The following is a 19,170-nucleotide window of genomic DNA, read 5'->3' as shown; positions in this document are numbered from 1 at the left end:
AATAAAATAAAAACTGTAGTAATTAAAAGGGTAAAATCAGGTGATGAAAAAAAATGGTTTCTTCGTTAAAATGTGAAAAATAATAATAATAATTAAAAAAATTAAAATGTGCAGTAATGAAGGTGCTTCAGATCTTCTACTCTTCTTTTTGGCGCTCCAGGCATTCAGGAGAATGTTGAATTTTCCTCTGAGATACTGTTCCTCCGTGTTGTAAGCCACAGTCCTGATTTTAAGGCAGGCCATATTGGTTTCCCAGACAGCCTTTATCTGTGTTTACACAAGAGTCAGTTCGTGGCTCTGCCTCTGGGCGGCAGTGTGTCAGGATTGACCTCTGAGGCTATAAGTCCTCTCTGACCAAGTGTTCTCTATTGTACCTGAAACTGGCTTGGGAAAGTGCTCCGCCCAGTGCTGGTTCCCTAGTTGACACTCCCAGCTCTGTTTCCCAGGCTCCCCAAAAGAACCTTCCCCTACAGGCTCTATGAGTGACCCCAACTGGGTAATCCCATGCACTGGCTTCAACAATGAAACGCACAGATTTAAGAGGAGGTGTAAAAATAAGAGCCTGGGAAGCTGTGCGAACAGGGCTCCATCTTCCAGATCTGCAGGGAGTCTCTGCGCGCGCACTCTCTGGCCCCTGGCACCAAGTAGCCGGCAGCCTGGGAAAATCTGAGGCTGCCGGGTTGCAACCAGTCCAACTGTGGGCTTATTTATAGCGTTCTCTTCTACCAGCAGCCCTGGGGAGCCCTTCCACACTCATGGGTCATGCTGGCCGCGATGGCCGCGAACTTTGTGGGGCACAGATTCCGCCCCCCCCCCCCCCCCGCACGTTCCACTCTCCAACCTAAATTGCAAACCGCACCTTTAGGGGAAGTCTAAGCTTTCTGTGGGGAGAACCAGGGCTCCTCTGAGTTCACGTAGTCGCGCTGCTTGAGAGCCATTACTTCTGGGTTAGTAGCTGATCTCTGGGTGCCTGTAACAACCACTCAAGATGGCGCGTCTCCGCTACTGAGCTGGTGCACCGGGAGAGGTTTCAGCTGTAGTCTCCAACCATCCTTTTTTCCCGGGGAGTTCTCAGACTGTCTCTCAGCTGAATATCCTCTGCCTTTTCGGGCTGTATGTTATCCGTGTCAGCCGCTCACCCTTATCAGCTCTGGGACAATGCACCTACACGTCCTTCTAAACCTCCGCCATTGTTTTTTCCCCCAAAACCAATTTTTGATAAAAACTCTCAGCAAGGTGGGAATAGAAGGATCATACCTCAACATAATAAAAGCCATATATGACAAGCCCACAGCCAACATCATACTCAATGGACAAAAACTAACACCATTTCCCCTAAGAACAGGAACAAGACAGGGATGTCCCCTCTCACCACTCCTGTTTGACATAGTACTGGAAGTATTAGCCATTGCAGTTTGACAAGAAGAAATAAAAGGCATCAAAATTGGAAAAGAAGTAGTAAAACTGCCCTTATTCGCAGATGACATGATATTATACATAAAAAACCCTAAAGACTCCATCACAAAACTATTAGACTTAATACATGAATTTGGCAATGTAGCAGGATACAAAATTAATGCCAAGAAATCTATGGCATTTCTATACACCAATAGTGAACTTACAGAAAGAGAGACTAAAAAAACAATCCCACTTACCATTGCACCAAAAGAATTAAGATACCTAGGAATAAACTTAACTAAAGAGGTAAAAGACCTCTACTCAGTAAACTACAGGACGTTGAAAAATGAGATAGAGGAAGATATAAACAGATGGAAGAACATACCATGTTCTTGTATTGGTAGAATCAACATCATCAAAATGTCCATACTACCCAAAGCAATCTATAAATTCAACGCACTTCCTATTAAAATACCAATGGCATATTTCACAGACCTAGAATGAACTCCCCCAAAATTCATCTGGAATAAAGAAAGACCCCAAATAGCTGCAGCGATCCTGAGAAAAAACAAAGTAGGTGGGATCTCAATACCAGATATCAAGCTGTATTACAAAGCTACTGTTCTCAAAACTGCCTGGTACTGGCACAAGAGCAGACATATAGATCACTGGAATAGAATAGAGAGCCCAGAAATCAGCCCGAACCAATATGCTCAATTAATATTTGAAAAAGGAGGCAAGAACATACAATGGAGCCAAGATAGTCTCTTCAATAAATGGTGTTGGGAAAATTGGACAGATCCATGCAAAAAAAAATGAAACTAAACCACCAACTTACACCATACACAAAATAAACTCAAAATGGATAAAGGACTCAAAGGTATGACGGGAAACCATAAAAATGCTAGGAGAATACAAAAGGCAACAAAATCTCAGAAATATGCCAAAGCAATTTCTTCACCGATACAGATCCTAGGGCATTGGAAAATAAAGAGAAAATGAACAAACGGGTCTACATCCAAATAAAATCTTCTGTACAGCAAAAGAAACCATCAACAAAACAACAAGAAACCCACTGCATGGGAGAACATATTTGCCAATGTTATCACCGATAAGGGTTTAATCTCCAAAATTTATAGGGAACTCATACAACTTAACAAAAGGAAGATAAACAATCCAATCAAAAAATGGGCAAAGAACCTAAATAGAAACCTTTCAAAAGAGGACATTCAGAAAGCCAACAGACATATGAAAACATGCTCAAAGTCACTAATCATCCGAGAAATGCAAATCAAAACAACAATGAGGTAACATCTCACACTTGTCAGAATGGCTATCATCAACAAATCAACAAACGACAAGTGCTGGAGAGGATGTGGAGAAAAAGGAACCCTTCTGCACCACTGGCAGGAATGCAGACTGGTGTAGCCACTATGGAAGACTGTATGGAGTTTCCTCAAAAAGTTAAAAATGGAACTCCCATTTGACTTATTGATCCCCCTGCTAGGAATATATCCCAAGAAACCAGAAACACCAATCAGAAAGGATATATGCACCCCTATGTTCATAGCAGCACAATAACCCATAGCTAAGATCTGGAAACAGCCTAAGTGCCCATCAGTAGATGAATGGATTAGAAAACTGTGGTACATCTACACGATGGAATACTATGCTGCTGTAAAAAAGAAGGAACTCTTACCATTTGCAACAGCATGGAGGGAACTAGAGAGCATTACGCTAAGTGAAATAAGCCAGTCAATGAAGGAAAAATACCACATGATCTCACTCATTCATGGATAATAAAGACCATTATAAACTTATGAACAAAAATAGATACAGAGGCAGAGCAGCCTCGAACAGACTGTCAAACTGCAGCAGGAAGGCTGGGGAGGGTTGGGGGGCAGGAGAGGAGGGTGAGAGATCAACTGAAGGACTTGTATGCATGCATATAAGCATAACCAATGGACATAAGACACTGGGGTGTAGGGGAGGCCAGGGGATTGTCAAGGTCGGGAAAAAAGGGAGACATATGTTACACTCTTTGTAATACTTTAAGCAATAAAACAAAAATTAAGAAGGAAAAAAAACAAATGAAAGAAATGGATGAAAGGAAACTACTGGATATAAGGTTCAAAACCATGGTTATAAGTTACTCAAGAATTTTTATGAGACCTCCAAGGGACTTAGTGAGACTTTCAAGGATCTTAGTGAGAATGTCAAAAAAATGGAAAAGGATCAGTCAGAAATTAAGCATACACTGACTGAAATAAAGAATATTATACAGGGATTCCACAGTAGAGTAGAGGATCCCAAGAATCAAGTCAACGATTTGAAATATGAGGAAGCACAAAACACCCAATCAGAAGAGCAAAAAGAAAAAAGAATTAAAAATATGAAGATAGTGTAAGTAGCCTCTGGGATAACTTCAAGAGTGCCAACATTCACATCATAGAGGTGCCTGTAGGAGAAGAGAGAGAGCAAGATATTGAAAACCTATTTGAAGAAATGATGACAGAAAACTTCCCTATCTGGTGAATGAAATAGACTTATAAGTCCAGGAAGCTCAGAGAGTCCCAAACAAGAAGAACCGAAAGGCCCACACCAAGACATGTCATAATTAAAATGCCAAGAGCTAAAGACAAAGAGAGAATCTTAAAAGCAGCAAGAGAAAAGCACTGAGTTACCTACTAGGGAGCATTCATATGGCTGTCAGCTGATTTCTGAACAGAAACTTTGCAGGCCAGATGGCAGTGTCAAGAAATATTCAAAATGATAAATAACTAGGACCTACAACTAAAATTACTCTACCCAGCAAAGCTATCATTTAGAATTGAAGGTCAGATAAAGAGCTTCCCGGACATGAATAAGCTAAAGGAGTCCATCACCACCAAATCAGTATTATATAAAATGTTGAAGGGTATTATTTAATAAGAGGAAGAAGAAAAAAGATAAAAAATATGAACAATAAAATGGCAATTAGTACATATCTATCAACAATTGAATCTAAAAATCAAAACAAATAAGAAATCTAATGAACAAAATAAACTGGTGAACAAAATAGAATCAGAGGGATAGAAGGAAATGGAACAAACTGACGATTCTCAGAGGAAAGGGGGTAATGGGGTAGGAAGAGATTAAACAACGACCTTATGTGCATACTAGCCGCCCATTGCATGGATTTGTGCACCTTGAAAGGAACTGTGGGCCATGAGGCTGTGGTGGGCACAGGGGTGGGTCTCGGCCCATCCTTGACAGCTCTGCCTGGCCCCTTCTGCTGCAGCCCCTTGTCCCCACTCTGCCGGCAGCTCTGCTCCCACCACTGTTGCTCTCATGCGCTGATGGCACCAGCCCTACTTGCATCCACTGATGGTGTGGAGCGATTTGGGCCAGCGCCAGTAGCAGGTGCGAGTGGGGCCAGCGCCGTTAGTGGGTGCAAGTGTCAGCTGCTGGCCCTGATTGCCCCTCAAGAGCAGGGAGAGGTGGAGAAGCCCTCAGGGGTGATCAGGGCCAGTAGCCGCCATTCGCACCTGCTGATGGTGCCAAGCAATCAGGACTGGTGCCGGGCTCAGGCAGTGGGTGTGAGTGGGGCCAGTGCCAGCAGCAGGTGCAAGTGCCAGGTGGGACTGTGGTGAACAGGAGCAATGAATTTTCAGTAACCACCAGAGGTGCACCCCAATGACAGTGACTGGTGCCCCACCTTGGTCACTTGCTCTACCATCCTGCCACAGCTGACACCTGCTCTGTCACCTGCTGCCGATGCCTGCCATCTTCTGCATGCACCCCCTAGTGATCAGCGCATGTCATAGCAACTGGTTGTTCGGTTGTTCAGTTGTCCCTCTGTTTGGTCTATTTTCATATTAAGGTTTTATATATACTCGGGGAGGGGAGGGGTCCCTCAGCCTGGCCTGTGCCCTCTCGCAGTATGGGACCCCTCAGGGGATGACGACCTGCTGGCTTAGGCCCACTCTCCAGGGGGATTGGGCCTAAGCTGGCAATCAGACATCCCTCTGGCAGCCTGGGAGCCCTCGGGGGATGTCCACTTGCCAGCGGGGAGCAGGCCTAAGCTTCAGTCGGACATCCTTAGCGCTTCTGAGGAGGCGGGAGAGGCTCCCACCACCACCACTATACTGGCAGCCATCAGCCTGGCTTGTGGCTGAGCAGAGCTCCCCCTGTGGGAGCGCACTGACCACCAGGGGACATCTCCTGCATTGAGCCTCTGCCCCCTGGTAGTCAGTGTGTGTCATAGTGACCAGTGATTCCCAGTCATTCTGCTGTTAGGGTCAACTTGCATATTACCTTTTTATTATAGAGGATAGAGGCCTGGTATATGGGTGGGGGCCAGCTGGTTTGCCCTGAAGGGTGTCCCGGATCTGGGTGGGGGTCCTGCTGGGGTGCCTGGCCAGCATGGATGAGGGGCTGATGGCTGTTTGCAGCTGGTCACACCCCCTTCAGGGTAGGGTTCCCTACTGGGGTACCTGGCCAGCCTGGGTAAGGGGCTGATGGCTGTTTGCAGGCTGTTCAAGCCCCCTTCCCCAGTGGGACCCTCACCCCATGGAGGTTTGGCCAGCCTGGGTGAGGGGCTGATGGCTGTTTTCAGGCTGGCCATACCCCTTTAAGGGTGGGGTTCCCCACAGGGGTGCCTGGCTAGTCTGGGTGAGGGGCTGAGGGCCGTTTTCATGCTGGCCAAGCCCCCCCAGCGACAGAAACTCCCAGCCTCTCCTTTTTTTCTTTCTTTTTTTTTTTTTAATTCTGGGATTTATTTACCTTCTATAATTGAAACTTTGTTGCTTTGAGTGGAACTTAGAGCCAGCCATGGCAGGCGGGAAGTTGGCTTCCTCCATCATTGGGGCAACCAAGCCTCCTGCTTGCTCCAGCTCCGTGGCTGCCAGCCGCCATCTTGGTTGGGTTAATTTGCATATAGTCGCTCTGATTGGCTGGTGGGCATGATTTAAGGTATAGCGAAGGTACGGTCAATTTGCATGTTTGTCTTTTATTAGTGTAGATATGCGTTATAATGGATGCAGGCAATAGGGTGGCAAAGGCCTGGGGTGGGGCAGGAACTGGGTAGAGGGGGCAATGGGGGAGAGAGGAACATCTGTAATACTCACAACAATAAAGATAAAAAATAAAATGAAAAGAAATAAAGACCTGTAGGAAGCAAGAGAATGAGCCATGTGGATGTCAGAGACCCTGAGTCAGGAGCAGGCCTGGTATGTTCAGTGCTCAGTAAGAAGGCCAGTGTGGCTAAAACAGGGTGAGTGAGGAGAGAATGGTAGGTACAGCCAGGGAGGGATCAAAAGTCAGGTATTCAGGGCATTGTGGGTCACCCTAAGCACCTGACTTTTCCTTAGGATGAAGCAGGGAGCCATAGAATTTTCTGATTAGTGACATGATGATCTGATTTTCATTTTAACCAGATCATTCTTGCTGCTGTAAAGGAGGGAGATCAGTCAGTCTGTTGCAATGATCCAGGGGAGGGATGGTGGGGGGTTGGACTAGGGGATGTTAGTGGAGGTGGGGAGATGTGGATGGATTCTAGGTGAATGTTCATAGTAGAGCCAATGGGATTAGCTAACAGATTGGATGAGAGAGAGTGTGTGAGAGAGAGGAAGCCAGATTACTATCTTAGTCATCTTGGGTTGCCATAACCAAATACCATAGGCAGATTGGCTTAAACAATACACTTATTTCTTACACTTCTGGAGACTAGGAAGTCCACGATCAAGATGCTAGTAGACTCAGTTCTAGGCAAGGACCCTCTGCTTGGCTTGCTTGTGCTCACAAGATCTCTTCTTTGTGTGCAGGTGGAAAGAGAGCTCTGGTATCTCTCCTTCTCCTTATAAGGACATTCATCCCATCACAAGGAACCCACCCTCAGGATCTCTTCTAACCCATTACCTCTCAAAGGCCTCACCTCCAAATACCATTATATTAAAGTGAGGACTTCAACACATGAATTTTGGAGGCACAAATATTCAGTTCATAACAATGATTCCAATGGGTTTGGCCCAAATACCTAGAAGGGTGGGGCTGCCAACAACAGAGATAGAGTGGAGAATAGGGAGGAGTGGGTTTGGAGTAGGGAAGTTCCACTGTAGACAGGATTAGCTACATAATGTGTGGGGCCCAGAGCAAAATGAAAATGGGTGGCCCTCTGTTTAAAAAAAATTATTGAAAATTCCCAAGTAGAAGTTTCCAAGTGGTGCCCTGACCAGGTGACTTGGTTGGTTGGAGTGTCATCCTGTACACCAAAAGGTTGCTGGTTCCATCCCCTGTCAGGGTGAGCATGGTGGGCAACTAATTGGTGTTTCTCTCTCACATTTATGTTTCTCTGTCTTTCTCTCCCCCTTCCTTTGTCTCTAAAAATCAATAAAATCATGTTCCTGGGTGAGGCTTAAACAAACAAACAAACAAAAAGAATTTCCAAGTGGTGACTGTAGAGCATTAAACCAAGCCTGCGGCCCTCCTGACTGTGAGGCCCTGTGTGACTGCCAAGAAGGCACACTGATGAGCAGGCCCTGGCTGTGGACTTACAGTTGAGGTGCCAGTAGACATCGACATATAAATGTGGAGTTGACAGTTGAATAAATGAGGCTGGAATTTAGGGAATAGGCCTGGGCTAGAGATACAAATTTGAGGTCATTATTATAAAGATGGTATTTAAAATCATGAAATTGAATGAGAATCAAGGTATTGAAAATAGATAGAAAAGAAGGATCAAAGACCCAGCCCTAGGGCCTCCTTCAGCTAGAAGTTGGGGAGCTGAGGAGAAATCAAAAAGTTTACTGAATAGGAGCAACTAGCAAGGTGGAGGAGAACCAAGCAAGTGTGGTGTCTTGAAAGCCAAGGGCAAGCTGTGTTTCAAGTGTGAGGTCAAGTAAGATGTAGACTGAGCATTGATCATGCATTAGCCCTGAGGAGGTCACAGGCGACCTTGGTTTCAGTGATGGGGAATAGTGTGTGCATGTGAAATGCATCTTATTGACTTGCAAGAGTAAATTGATTTATGAGGGTAAGGGATTTAACCCTTTATTTGTCACATGTTGCAAATGTTTTTTCATAGTTTTATGGCTTTTATTTCATTTTGTTTAGATTTAAGTTTATGGTGTCTGTGAGGTTTTTAAAACCCCTATAAAGTTTTAAATTGTTCTGTGGTCAAGTCTGTCACTCTTTTCCACTGCAAAGTTTTGAAAATGTTGTCTTATATTGTTTTTTAGTTGTTTATGATATTTAATAATCTTTAAATCTCTGTTCATCCAGAATGTTTTAATGTGTGTGGTTTGAGGTAGGGATCTAAGTGTTTTTCCCCCAAATGACCAGCTTTTTTGACACTATTTATTGAGTAAGCCATTCTTTTCTTGCTTTTCTGAAGCTCCATTCCCATCACTGCTCAGTGTCCCCATTGTCTCGTATCTGTCCAGGCCTTGGTGATTGATTCCATTGATCTTTGCCTGGGTAGAGATTTAAGAAATGGAGAGAATGGGCAGACTTGGTGATTGATTGATAGTAGAGTGTGAGGAGGTGGGAGGCAGGAGAGCTAAAAACAGTAACCTTCAATGAGGGACAGGCAAGGGGAGATTAGGGACCTTGGGAGCTCTCAAGTATGAAGGACTTTGTCACAATTCTGCAAGGTTGGTATTCTATATACCCATTTGTAGACAAAGAATCTGAGGTTCAGAGAGGTAGGTGGAGCTGAGACTGAAAGGCAGCTCTCTGGGCTCCAGAGCCTGAATTCTGTTGACCCTGGGTGAAGGAGAGGGAAAGAAGGTTCCAGGAAGGCCTGAAGGGCTCCAGGCACCAAACACCCTCAAACCCCACTCTGCCATATTACTAGGTCTTAAAGGTTTTCCCATTTCTAAGAGCAACCTGTTAAAACCAAAATGCTCCTAGTGGGGAATCACACTTTAAGTTTATAGCTGACATCTTAACTATCTGTTAACACCTCTGTAGGGATTAGTTGACACCAACTGAGAACACTGAATGGGAATCAGTGTGATGTGAAGGGGAGGGGCAGGTTTCCACCAATTCACAGCTTTTTTGGGACACATGGGGAAGTGAAGGAGGTGGAGCTGGATCCCTGTGGGAGGTGTTGGAGTGGGGTGGGAGTGAAGTGGGAGTGCTTGTGGGGAAAGCATCTTCTCTGTAGAAACTAATGGCTGGGCTCTTAGATACTGCTGTGGCCTGGTATCAGAGAAGGCTAATCACATCCTCAGTCTTGATCTTGAGAAGGTCAGATCAGCCACTCCTGAGTCACCTTGGGACAGCTGCCAGCAGGCACTCAGTGCTGGGATCAGTCTCTTGACACTCACAGACTGGATCTGTCATCTGCTCTGAGGAGTAGGAGGAGGAGAGGCTAAGGTCCCTGGATCACCCTTTAGTTCTTAGAGGGATGGTATACCCTGTTAGGGCCAGGGCTCAGTGTGTGAGCAGGATTAGGACTCAGCATGTAAGCAGGGTCGGGGCTCAATGTGTGACTAGGCTCAAGGTTCAATGTATGAATAGGATCAGGGCTCACTATAGGACAAGGGTCAGGGCTCAATCTGTAACCAGGGTCATGAGGGTCTAACCCTAGAGGTCACCCAGAGGGTGGCTGAACTTCTTAGCCTAAAGGAAGACATAGAAAGAGGCCAAGATAGTATCAGGCTGCTTCCTACCCCACTGGTACATGAGGACAGGGAAGTAAAAAAATGTGACTGCTTGTCTAAAACAGACATTTTCCCCTAGAGGGGCTTCCTTTCCCCTTCAGTCTGCACAGGGGGATTAATAGGTGTCTTTGGGGAATATCATGTGCCCAGCTGCCCACTCACCTCATCGCTGTCTTAGCCTTTCTGGGACCTTGGGGCTAAGAGCAGCTCTTCCCTCATCTCCCCTTTTCCTCCCTATCTTTTTCCCTCCTCTTCCCTATCCTCCTTTCCTTATCCCCCCCCCTCTCTCTTTTCCCATCCCTTCCCCTGTCAGCCAACCCTGGCCTTGCTCCCAAATGCTGGCAGTCAGACCCTGAGACACCCAGACACCCCTTCAGCTCCAGGCTGCCCAGGTCCTAGGCAACCTGCAGTCAAGCACAACCTTCAGCTCTTCCTTCATTCTAATCAGCACATCCTCCCAAATGTACTGCCAGGGCTCAGCTGGGGAGGGAATGTGAGGGAGGGGCCAGGTAATGACCAAATGAGACTTCTGGGAGGTGAGGAGCTGAGAGTGCTCTAGGAAGGGGACTTACATGAGCAAAGGCCTGGGTCTCTGGTGGTGTTGGGGTGGGGCCTGTCAGTGAGTTGGGGGAAGGCTGGGGGGTATGAGGGGTCATATGGAGGAGACCTCCATGGCCAGCTGAAGACCTTAGAATTTATTCCTGAGGCTAGTAGTTTCCAAACTCTTTTTTTTTCTTCAGTTCAATCCTATCTTAGGAAAGCCTAAAGTGGAAAATGGACTCAATCATTCATTCAGCAAATATTTAATGGACACCTAGCCTTCTAGACCAGAGTCATAGCTGTGAATCAAACAGAAACTAGTTCTCTGCCTTCCAGGGGCTGACAGTCTATAGGGAGGCCATGGCTGAAGGAGTAAAGGGCCTTACCCTACCATCTGTTCCCTTTGCCTAATGGCCCTGGGGGCATCTCCACAGACACGGGGTGCTCAAGGGGCTGGTTCCAGAAACCTGCTTTCCTTGAGGGATCAGAAGGAGAGGCTGAAAGAAAGGATTCCTTTCTGCTAATGGAAGGTTCTGGGAGGGAGGATGGCTGAGAAAAAGAGAAGGTAAGCACGAGAGGAAGGAACAGAAGGCCTCTCAGGAGAGGAGCTCCCTCCCCTAACCGGTGGCTCACCCACTAAGGCAGAGGAATGGGATGAGGTCCTCTGAGGCATGGTGGCCAACTGCCCCATCTTGCCCAGGACTGTCCCAGTTTCAGCAGCTCTACATTCCAGGATGGTTGGTCACTCTACCTAAGTCTTTCTGCACTTGAGGCTCTCTGACAAGCCTGTGTCCCTGGCAACCCAGAGCATCCAGTCAAGCTGTTCTGGGTCTCTGAGAAACTGGATGTTTAACTTATGGTGCTGGCCAGGTCTGGGGGTTGTAGGAAGCCACTGCAGCTCCCAGGGGGGTGGTGCTGAAGAAAGAGTGAGGGGCAGAGGCCTTGTTGCCATGTCTGAGCTGCCTTCAGAGCCTCAAAAGGAATCCATCAGGTACATTTGATGCTGAAGCCTGCCAGGGGACCTGAAGGGCCTTGAGGCAGGAAGCAGCAGCAGAGTTACCTGTACTTTTATGGCCACCTGCCTCTGCCCACCAGAGGCTGGCCACTGAGTCAGGAGGCCTGGCGTCTCTTCTCAATTCTGCCTCCAGCTTGCCATGTCACTTTAGGACAGGCAACCTTGAACCTGGGCCTCAGTTGCCTTGTTTGAGACATGGCTGTGACTCTGGATCAGAGCCATCTGAGGGAGTTTTTGCAAAGCACAAAATGTATTCTGGGGTAATATGCTGCAGTTGTCACTGCTATGGGTCAAGTACCTGACCTTGTGGTGCCAGCTCTGAGGGCAATGGAGAGCCCCCAGGTGGGGCTGACTCTCCATTCTTGGGCGTAACAGATGTATGAGCTAGAGGTTGAAAACTGGGGGCTCCAACAAGGGATGTGGCTTGTGAATGTGTTTTGTTTCATTTTAAACAATTTGTGTGGGGTTTTTTTGTAAATTGAGATATAATTCACATACTATGTAACTCACCATTTTAAAGTGCCCAATTCAGTCTTTTTTAGTATATTCACAAGCTTGTACAACATCATCACTAAATCCAGAGCACTATATCACCTCAAAAGGAAACCCTATACTTATTAGTAGTCCTCTCTCTCCAACCCCCAAGCCCTGACAATCACTAATCTTCCTGTCTCTATGGATTTGCCTTTCTGGATAGTTTATGTAAATGGAATCATACAATATGTGGCCTTTGTGTGTTATTTCTTTACTTTAGCATAATATGTTCAACATTTACCTATGTGGTGCCATGGATCAGTATATCATTTTTTGTTATGGCCCAATAATATTCCATTTTATTGCTATGCCACATTTGTTTATCTGTTCATTCAGGAACATGTGGACTGTTTATACTTTTTGGCATCCTATATAATAAAGAGGTAATATGCAAATTAACCATCACACCCTCACACAAGATGGCTGTGCCCATGTTGTCACAAGATGGCCACCACAAGATGGTCAGCAGGGGAGGGCAGTTGGGGGGGACCGGCCAGCAGGGGAGGGCAGTTGGGGGTGATCGAGCTGGGAGGGGAGCAGTTAGGCGTTGATCAGGCTGGCAGGGGAGTGGTTAGGGGGTGATCAGGCTGGTAGGCAGAAGCAGTTAGGGGCAATCAGGCAGGCAGGCAGGCGAGCGGTTGGGAGCCAGCAGTCCCAGATTGTGAGAGGGATGTCCAACTGCCGGTTTAGGTGGGATTGGGCCTAAACTGGCAGTCGGACATCCCCCAAGGGGTTCCAGATTGGAGAGGATGCAGGCTGGGCTGAGGGACACCCCCCGCTCCCTCCCCCCCGAAACCCAGGGCACAAATTTTGTGCACCGTATAATACCGCTGTGAACATTTGTGTAATGGTCTTTGTGGGTTGGGTTTATCCCTGGAGCGTGATTGCTGGGCCATAAAGTGACTTGGTGTTAACACCTTAGGGCATATGCTCTCCACTTTTCAAGTCCTGCTCACTCTTGATTGCATTACCTGCACCCATTCACTCACTGTCATTTCCTCTCTGGCCCCTATAGGCATCTAAGTTTTCAGCCTTGATTGTGGAACAGTGATGGAGGGAAGCATAAGGGGCTGTAGAGCCAGAGAAGGCTCCTGACCTAGAGAGGTTGTCCTGGAGGGCTTTCTGAAGGAGATACCACCTGATCTTCGCTTATGCCCAGTGGATATTTTCTAGGGCAAAAGGAGTGAGGGAGAGTGCTCCTGGTAGGTGAAATAGGGAGGTGTGAATCCGCTCCCCTTTCCCCACTCTAGTGGGCTAGCCCTGTGAGGGGAGGGGCTCCAGGACCAGCTGAGATGGCCTCTGTTCCTTCCTTGGGTGCTTGCCTTCTCTCTGCCTTCTCTCTCTTTGATCTCTGTTGTTTCCTTAGGGAACTATAAAGAACTTGATTATTTGGAGAGGAGAGGGGGCATATGAGAAAGTGAGATTGCCAGTGATCTTTAAGCCCCTGCAGAGAGAACCCAAGGTGAGTGGACAAAAGGGTGGGAGACTTTAACCCTTTCTCAGCTGGGGGCAGAGTCTGAGGATCTAGGACAGAGGTGACCCTGAGCCAGGACACTCTGTGTCCCAAAATGGCGGCCTATTTTCCCTCTTTCACAGGCAGGTAAGAGGTAGATGGGTCCCACCACGTTGGACCAGGCCTGCGGCAGAGTGAGGACCCAGAACTGGAGCTGCACACATAGCCTCCTGATCTAATGGGTAATTACACCCTGACATGCACACAGGCAAAGAAGGGATTTTCTGTGAAGCAAAATCTCCTGTGAAATATTCAGGCCCTGCTGGGCTTTGCTTCCCAGCCTCACCACTGCTGCTTGGCTTAGTTATGGCTTCAGAGGCCACCTGTGCCTGGGAGGCCACATGGGGCTCTTTAGTTTCTTCTCAACAGGGAGACGTTTCCATGGTCCATGCTCGGCTTTTGGCCTAAGATGCTGCAAGTGTGTGCATGTGTGCATGGCCTGTTTCCAGCCTGTACACATTCATTTATGAACTTGGCTGAGTGTGTGATCTGAGTATATTTGTTATATGTGCCTGTGGCTGAGATATACTGGGAAGGCACAGTGCAGCTCACATGTCTGTCTGGGCTGTCTTTGATGGTGCTTCTCCACTGTGCTCTGTTTCTCTGATTCTGGAGAGTTGCCTATGAGATCCCACAGTGGCTAAAAGGCCACCCTGTGTGTGAGTTTCACCTGTGACTGGCACAGCATGCAGGATTTGGGGTGTGGGTTGAAGGCCTTGAATCCTCACAGCTCAGAGGGTCAGGGACACTAGATGGCAGCTGCACCTTTGTGCCAAGCTTTGCCTTCCTTCTCTCTGACTTTAGTGTTTGTTTGATTCCCACCAAGTTTTGAGTGCTTGATGGGGGCCAGGAGGGTGGGGAGGGTATTAGAGTTGATTGAGCTGGGACATGTCCGTCCTTTTGTCAGTGCTGCCCAGCCCCTCAGCTGCCCCACCTGTCTCCTCCAACCCACAAAGCCCCTGCTTTTGCACTGAGCTCACACTCCTAAAGCTTGCTTTTGCACTTTATTCACTCCTCCATATTGTGTAATGTAGGCAGGACTGGAATTATTATACCCATTTGGCAGCTGAGGTCTAGAGACAAGCTTAAAGTCCCTTGGGCTTTCCACAAGATCACCAGCTCCCCCTCCTGGAGCATGGACCCCTTGCGCTCAGCCCCTGCCCAGAGGGAACAGGCCTTGGTTTCAAGAATGAATCCAGCTGCCTTCTCCAAATGAAGCTTTTCTCCCCTGTAGTCATTCAGCATTGTCTTGGAGAGATGGCCCCAAATCAACAGTCAGGGAACCACAGGAGGCAATAATATTGATGTTGATCATTGATATTTCCTTATTGTGGCTCTAATTAGCAATTTTTCCACAGCTGCGGCCTGATCTGGCAGTCAAATGGAGGAGCTCCAGCTTATTAATATCAGCCCATTAATGTCACACTGACAAGGCTGATGGGGGGTGGCTTTAGGTAGGGAGAAGGAGAGGCAGGGATGGGGGCTGGGCAGAAGGTCCACATTCTCCACTCCTCTACCAGGCACTTGCTTCCCTTGAGCACAGCCCACTGACTATCTCTTATCCCATATATCCCAAGGGAGTTCACTTCCCAGGTTGCCTCCTTTACCCCACGGTCCCTTGCTCCTCCCTGTTCTGCCAGGATGGCTTGGATTAAAGAGCGGCTTCCATACCCCTTGGAAAGCCTTGGCCATTAGCCCAAGGCCCTCAGGTAGCCAGAGGTAGCTTCTCTCCTACCCTTTGCCCTTCTTCTCCAGCTGAAAGAATGCCCCCATCCCCAGCACTGCACATTCAGATCTGAACAGCCCTGCTGATGCTGGCCTCACAGGTCACTGCACATGTCCCCTCAGCCATGTACTGATTTAAACAGAAGGGCTAAGACCCCTAGGAACCTCCTTATCCATCTGCTTTAGGCTTCCCCTCTTCCCTCACCTTCAGGAAATTCTTGGGTCTGTATCTCCCCACCTCCATTCCAACTGTATTGCTTGCCTCTGGTGTTCCTCTGCCCAGATCTCTTTAGATCCTTTGGTTCCTTGAGCAGAGGAACCCAAGTCAACCGTCATCTGGAGAGGCTGAGTTACCTAGCCCTTGCTGCATGCCTGGTCTAGGGCTTCTCTGAACTACTGATGAAACAAACAATAGTGGCAGCTCTTGTTTCTTTAGTCATTTTTCTGTGCCAGCTTCTGTTAAAAAGGTCTTACAAGCATTTGATCCTCATAACAACACCAAAAGGTAAATATACTTATCCTCATTTTATACATGAGGAAAACTGAGATGCAAGGAAATTAACTTAGCTGCCCAAGGTCACAGGGCTGCTAAGTGGTAGCCTAGTGAACCAGGCCATGTGGCTCCTCTGAGCTGTCACCCTAATCTGTCTATCAGGTCATTTCCTGCACCTGCTTCTCTCCTCCATGCACTTCCAGGGAAGGCAGGGGCCATGCTTTCCTGGGTCCCCTAGCCCCAGCCCAAGGCTGGCACCGCAGCAGGTGCTCATAAGCAGGAAATGAGGGAGTGGGGGCAGCCACACACTGTCTGAGCTCTGCATCCCACAGGTGGTCCCTCCTATGGCTCTCAGATAAGTGCCTGTTGCCTCCAGAGCACTGTACACCCTCAACTGAGAGGGACACCCACTGTATGCCTCACTGGTGGTATTTGCTGAAGAAGGGGACAGCATCTGCCTGCAGGGCTTCCTGAGACAGAGAGACACAGCCTTGCCTGCGGAGCTGCCCCTCCAAGGAGACCTTTGAAACTTGTGTAAGGATGTTCACATATTCACATAATTTGTTCATTCACTCATTTATTCATTTTTCATTCATTCATTTGTTCATTCATTTAACAAACACTTGCTGGATGCTGTGTGCTCAGTGCCAGGCTCTAGGTCTCAGCCATTCCCTGGCAGAGCCCATAGTCTTGCCAGCGTTACTGGACCTGAGCAATGCAGAATAAAACGAGCCCAGTGGAGGCAGTACCAGAGCATTGCATGCATGTGGGTGGGTGGGGGAGAAAGGTGGCATAGAGGAGGAAATGTGAATTTTCATTAAGTAGGAGGCATTTTTAGGCTGACAGAGAGGGAAGGGAACCACAAGCAAAGGGAACAGCCTGTTCAATGGCTCCGAGTCTGAGAGAGCAGGTTGGAATCAGGAAGAGGCAGAGTTCAATTAAAAAAATATCCAAGTGGGTAAGCTCAGTTGTAGAGATTGGGTAGGGACAGCTGTGGGAGCTTTCAGAAGGGTAGGTGCCCCACCTCCTACAGATTCTGGGGACCATTGGAGAGGCAATCCCTAAAGGTTAGGGCTTCTACAAATGGCCACAGTCCAAGACAGTGGCAGAAAGGCTTGCACTTCTCCTTTTCTGCCCAGTGTAGGGTGAAGTGTGGGCAGGTCAGTGTCTATGAGGAGGCGGGGTGGTCCCCAGCTGTGAAGGAGTGTGTGAGGACAAAGATATCCTGACTATATTGGGAGGCTCCTTGGGCTTAGGAACTAGATGCCCTGGGCTGCACTGGCCTGGACTGTGGCTGCATTTACCTGGGCCATACTCCCCACCCATCAGAGCTCCCAGCCTTCATAGCAATCCCTCTAGTGGGCAGAAGAGAGACTGAGGCCCGACAGTGGCCGAGCCCTACCCGGGTCACACACGAAATAGGTTTCCTCTTGCCCTTCAGCCAATGTTGGGGTCTTCCATAAGGAAAATACCCCCAGCTCTCAGGGTCTAAGATAGAGCCAGGGTGGACACCCTGCATGGTGCAGAGAAGGCCTAGCTGGAGAGGAGGTGGTGCAGGAGGCAGAGGGCAGACAATGGGCCTGGAATGTTGGCAGAGGAGGAGGCTTCCCTCTGGAGTCTTAGTGTGAAAGGTTTTCTAGGATTTGACTGGAGCACCTCGTGACTGGTCTCTGGATAAAATTCCATGTGCATCATGAGGCCCAGAGCAGTCCACGAGGGAGCCAAGCACTATCCAGCCATGTTCCTGTGTACACAGGCATGCACATGCACATCTGCCTGTGTACATAAGCTTATGCTCATATGTGCTAAGGTCTGCTTCTGTTCATACTTTTTTGTGTGTCCAGCTGCTTGTCCATGTGTCTGAAGGAGTGTGTCCCTGGGAGTACAATTCTGCATTCATATGTGTGCTGGCCATTCCAGCAGCCCCACAGAACCCTCCCACCTGAGCCAGAAAACCCGCAAACTCGCCTCTGCCCAGCCTAGGCCCAGCTATGCCCTGCCCCTCACACAGCCCTCCCCTGAGTCCTAAGGTCTGGCCTCCTAAGGACAGGCACTGTGGGTGGAGGTGGGCATCAAGCAGACAGCTCAGGCCAAGAGGTACCATCCAGCTCTTTCTTGTGCTCATCTCCTCCCCACCTATCCCTACGTGCCTGCAATGGGATCCTGACAGGTAGGTACCCTCTCTCTGCTGTTTGTCTAGCCCCCATGATGGGGAGCTCACTGCCTCCCAGGGAAGCAGCAGGGGGACCTGTGGGAAACTGCCCGAAAAGGACAGGTCAGGAAGGCAGAGAGTGGGGTCCGGGATCAGCCCTGAACACTCAGGGCCTGGGATTGTCCCCAGACAGCCAGGCCTAGGGCTTTAGCTCCTGGCAGCATGGTCAGGCCGGAGGGCTCACCTTATTGTCAAGAGTGTATTTCAGTTATTAGTGACAGCAGCAAGGAATTTGGGAGGATTTCTCTTATTTTCAGAACTTTTAGCAAGCCTCCTCCATGCCAGTGCTGAGGACACACACACACACACACACACACACACACACACACACACTCAGTTGCTCCTATGTGGCTGAGAAAGAGGGAGAGAAATCTGGGTCAGTCTCACCTTCCCTGCAGATGCTCAGTGTTGCAAACTTGGGCTGTGGTCTGAAGGCCAAGGCCAGCCTCAGTCCTGCCCCAGTCTGCCCTGTAGTGGGATCTGGTCCCTCTCTGGGCCTCCCTGTCTAGATGACTTCAGGCAAGGCCCCTGGAATCACAGGTCACTTTTGCCATACTCTGCTGATCGCATGAAAGATGGCAAAAGTTTCCCATCTCCAGTCGAACCCTCCAGCTTAAGCCCCTGGGGTTTGGGGATGAGGGACGGGGTTTGGGGGGAGCTGGGGCCATGTAATAGCAACCCCATGCAGAGAATGCAGATACATAGGACGGATTCCTAGTGTGGAATTTTAGGCAAGATGGCAGGGCCTGGGGTCTGGGTAGGATGCCTTAGGAGTGGGAAGGGGTTTCTGAGAGAAGGTAGACAGAGAAAAAGTTCAAGATATTACTGCCATTTCAGGATGGAGCTTGCATAGGGACTTGGCTAGGTTAACTCAATTTTGAGACAGGACCAAAGTCCAGGGCAGGAGCCACTCCTCAGGGAGACATTCACTGGACTGTGTGGCAGAGAGAGGTGGTAGGATTTCCTAGAAAGACGGGGGAATTACCATGGTTTAAGTGATACTAGAAGCTTCCCCCTACCTCCGCCCAGGGTAACACCAAAGTCATTTTCTTTTACTGCCCTTGGCACACAATTCTCTGGTGACCCAGCAAATCT

At 48.3% G+C, this 19,170-nt stretch overlaps 1 protein-coding gene across 9 annotated transcripts in view; it reads left to right on the top strand.

Moving 5' to 3' along the window:
* The window catches only part of LINGO1 (leucine rich repeat and Ig domain containing 1), a 270,078-nt gene that overhangs the window by 197,465 nt on the left and 53,443 nt on the right, over positions 1 to 19,170 (top strand). For 2 of the 9 annotated variants that reach the window (XM_059656191.1, XM_059656190.1), the window contains exon 4: positions 13,499 to 13,594. The exons of the other annotated variants lie outside the window; for them this stretch is intronic. In XM_059656191.1, coding sequence (XP_059512174.1) covers positions 13,499 to 13,594 — 96 coding nt within the window. The remainder of the gene's footprint in view (positions 1 to 13,498; positions 13,595 to 19,170) is intronic. 9 annotated transcript variants of the gene reach the window in all.

This window comes from Myotis daubentonii, chromosome 1 (assembly GCF_963259705.1).
Source record: "Myotis daubentonii chromosome 1, mMyoDau2.1, whole genome shotgun sequence".
Classification (NCBI taxonomy): Eukaryota; Metazoa; Chordata; class Mammalia; order Chiroptera; family Vespertilionidae; genus Myotis; species Myotis daubentonii.
This window is presented reverse-complemented; position numbering and strand designations above follow the sequence as displayed.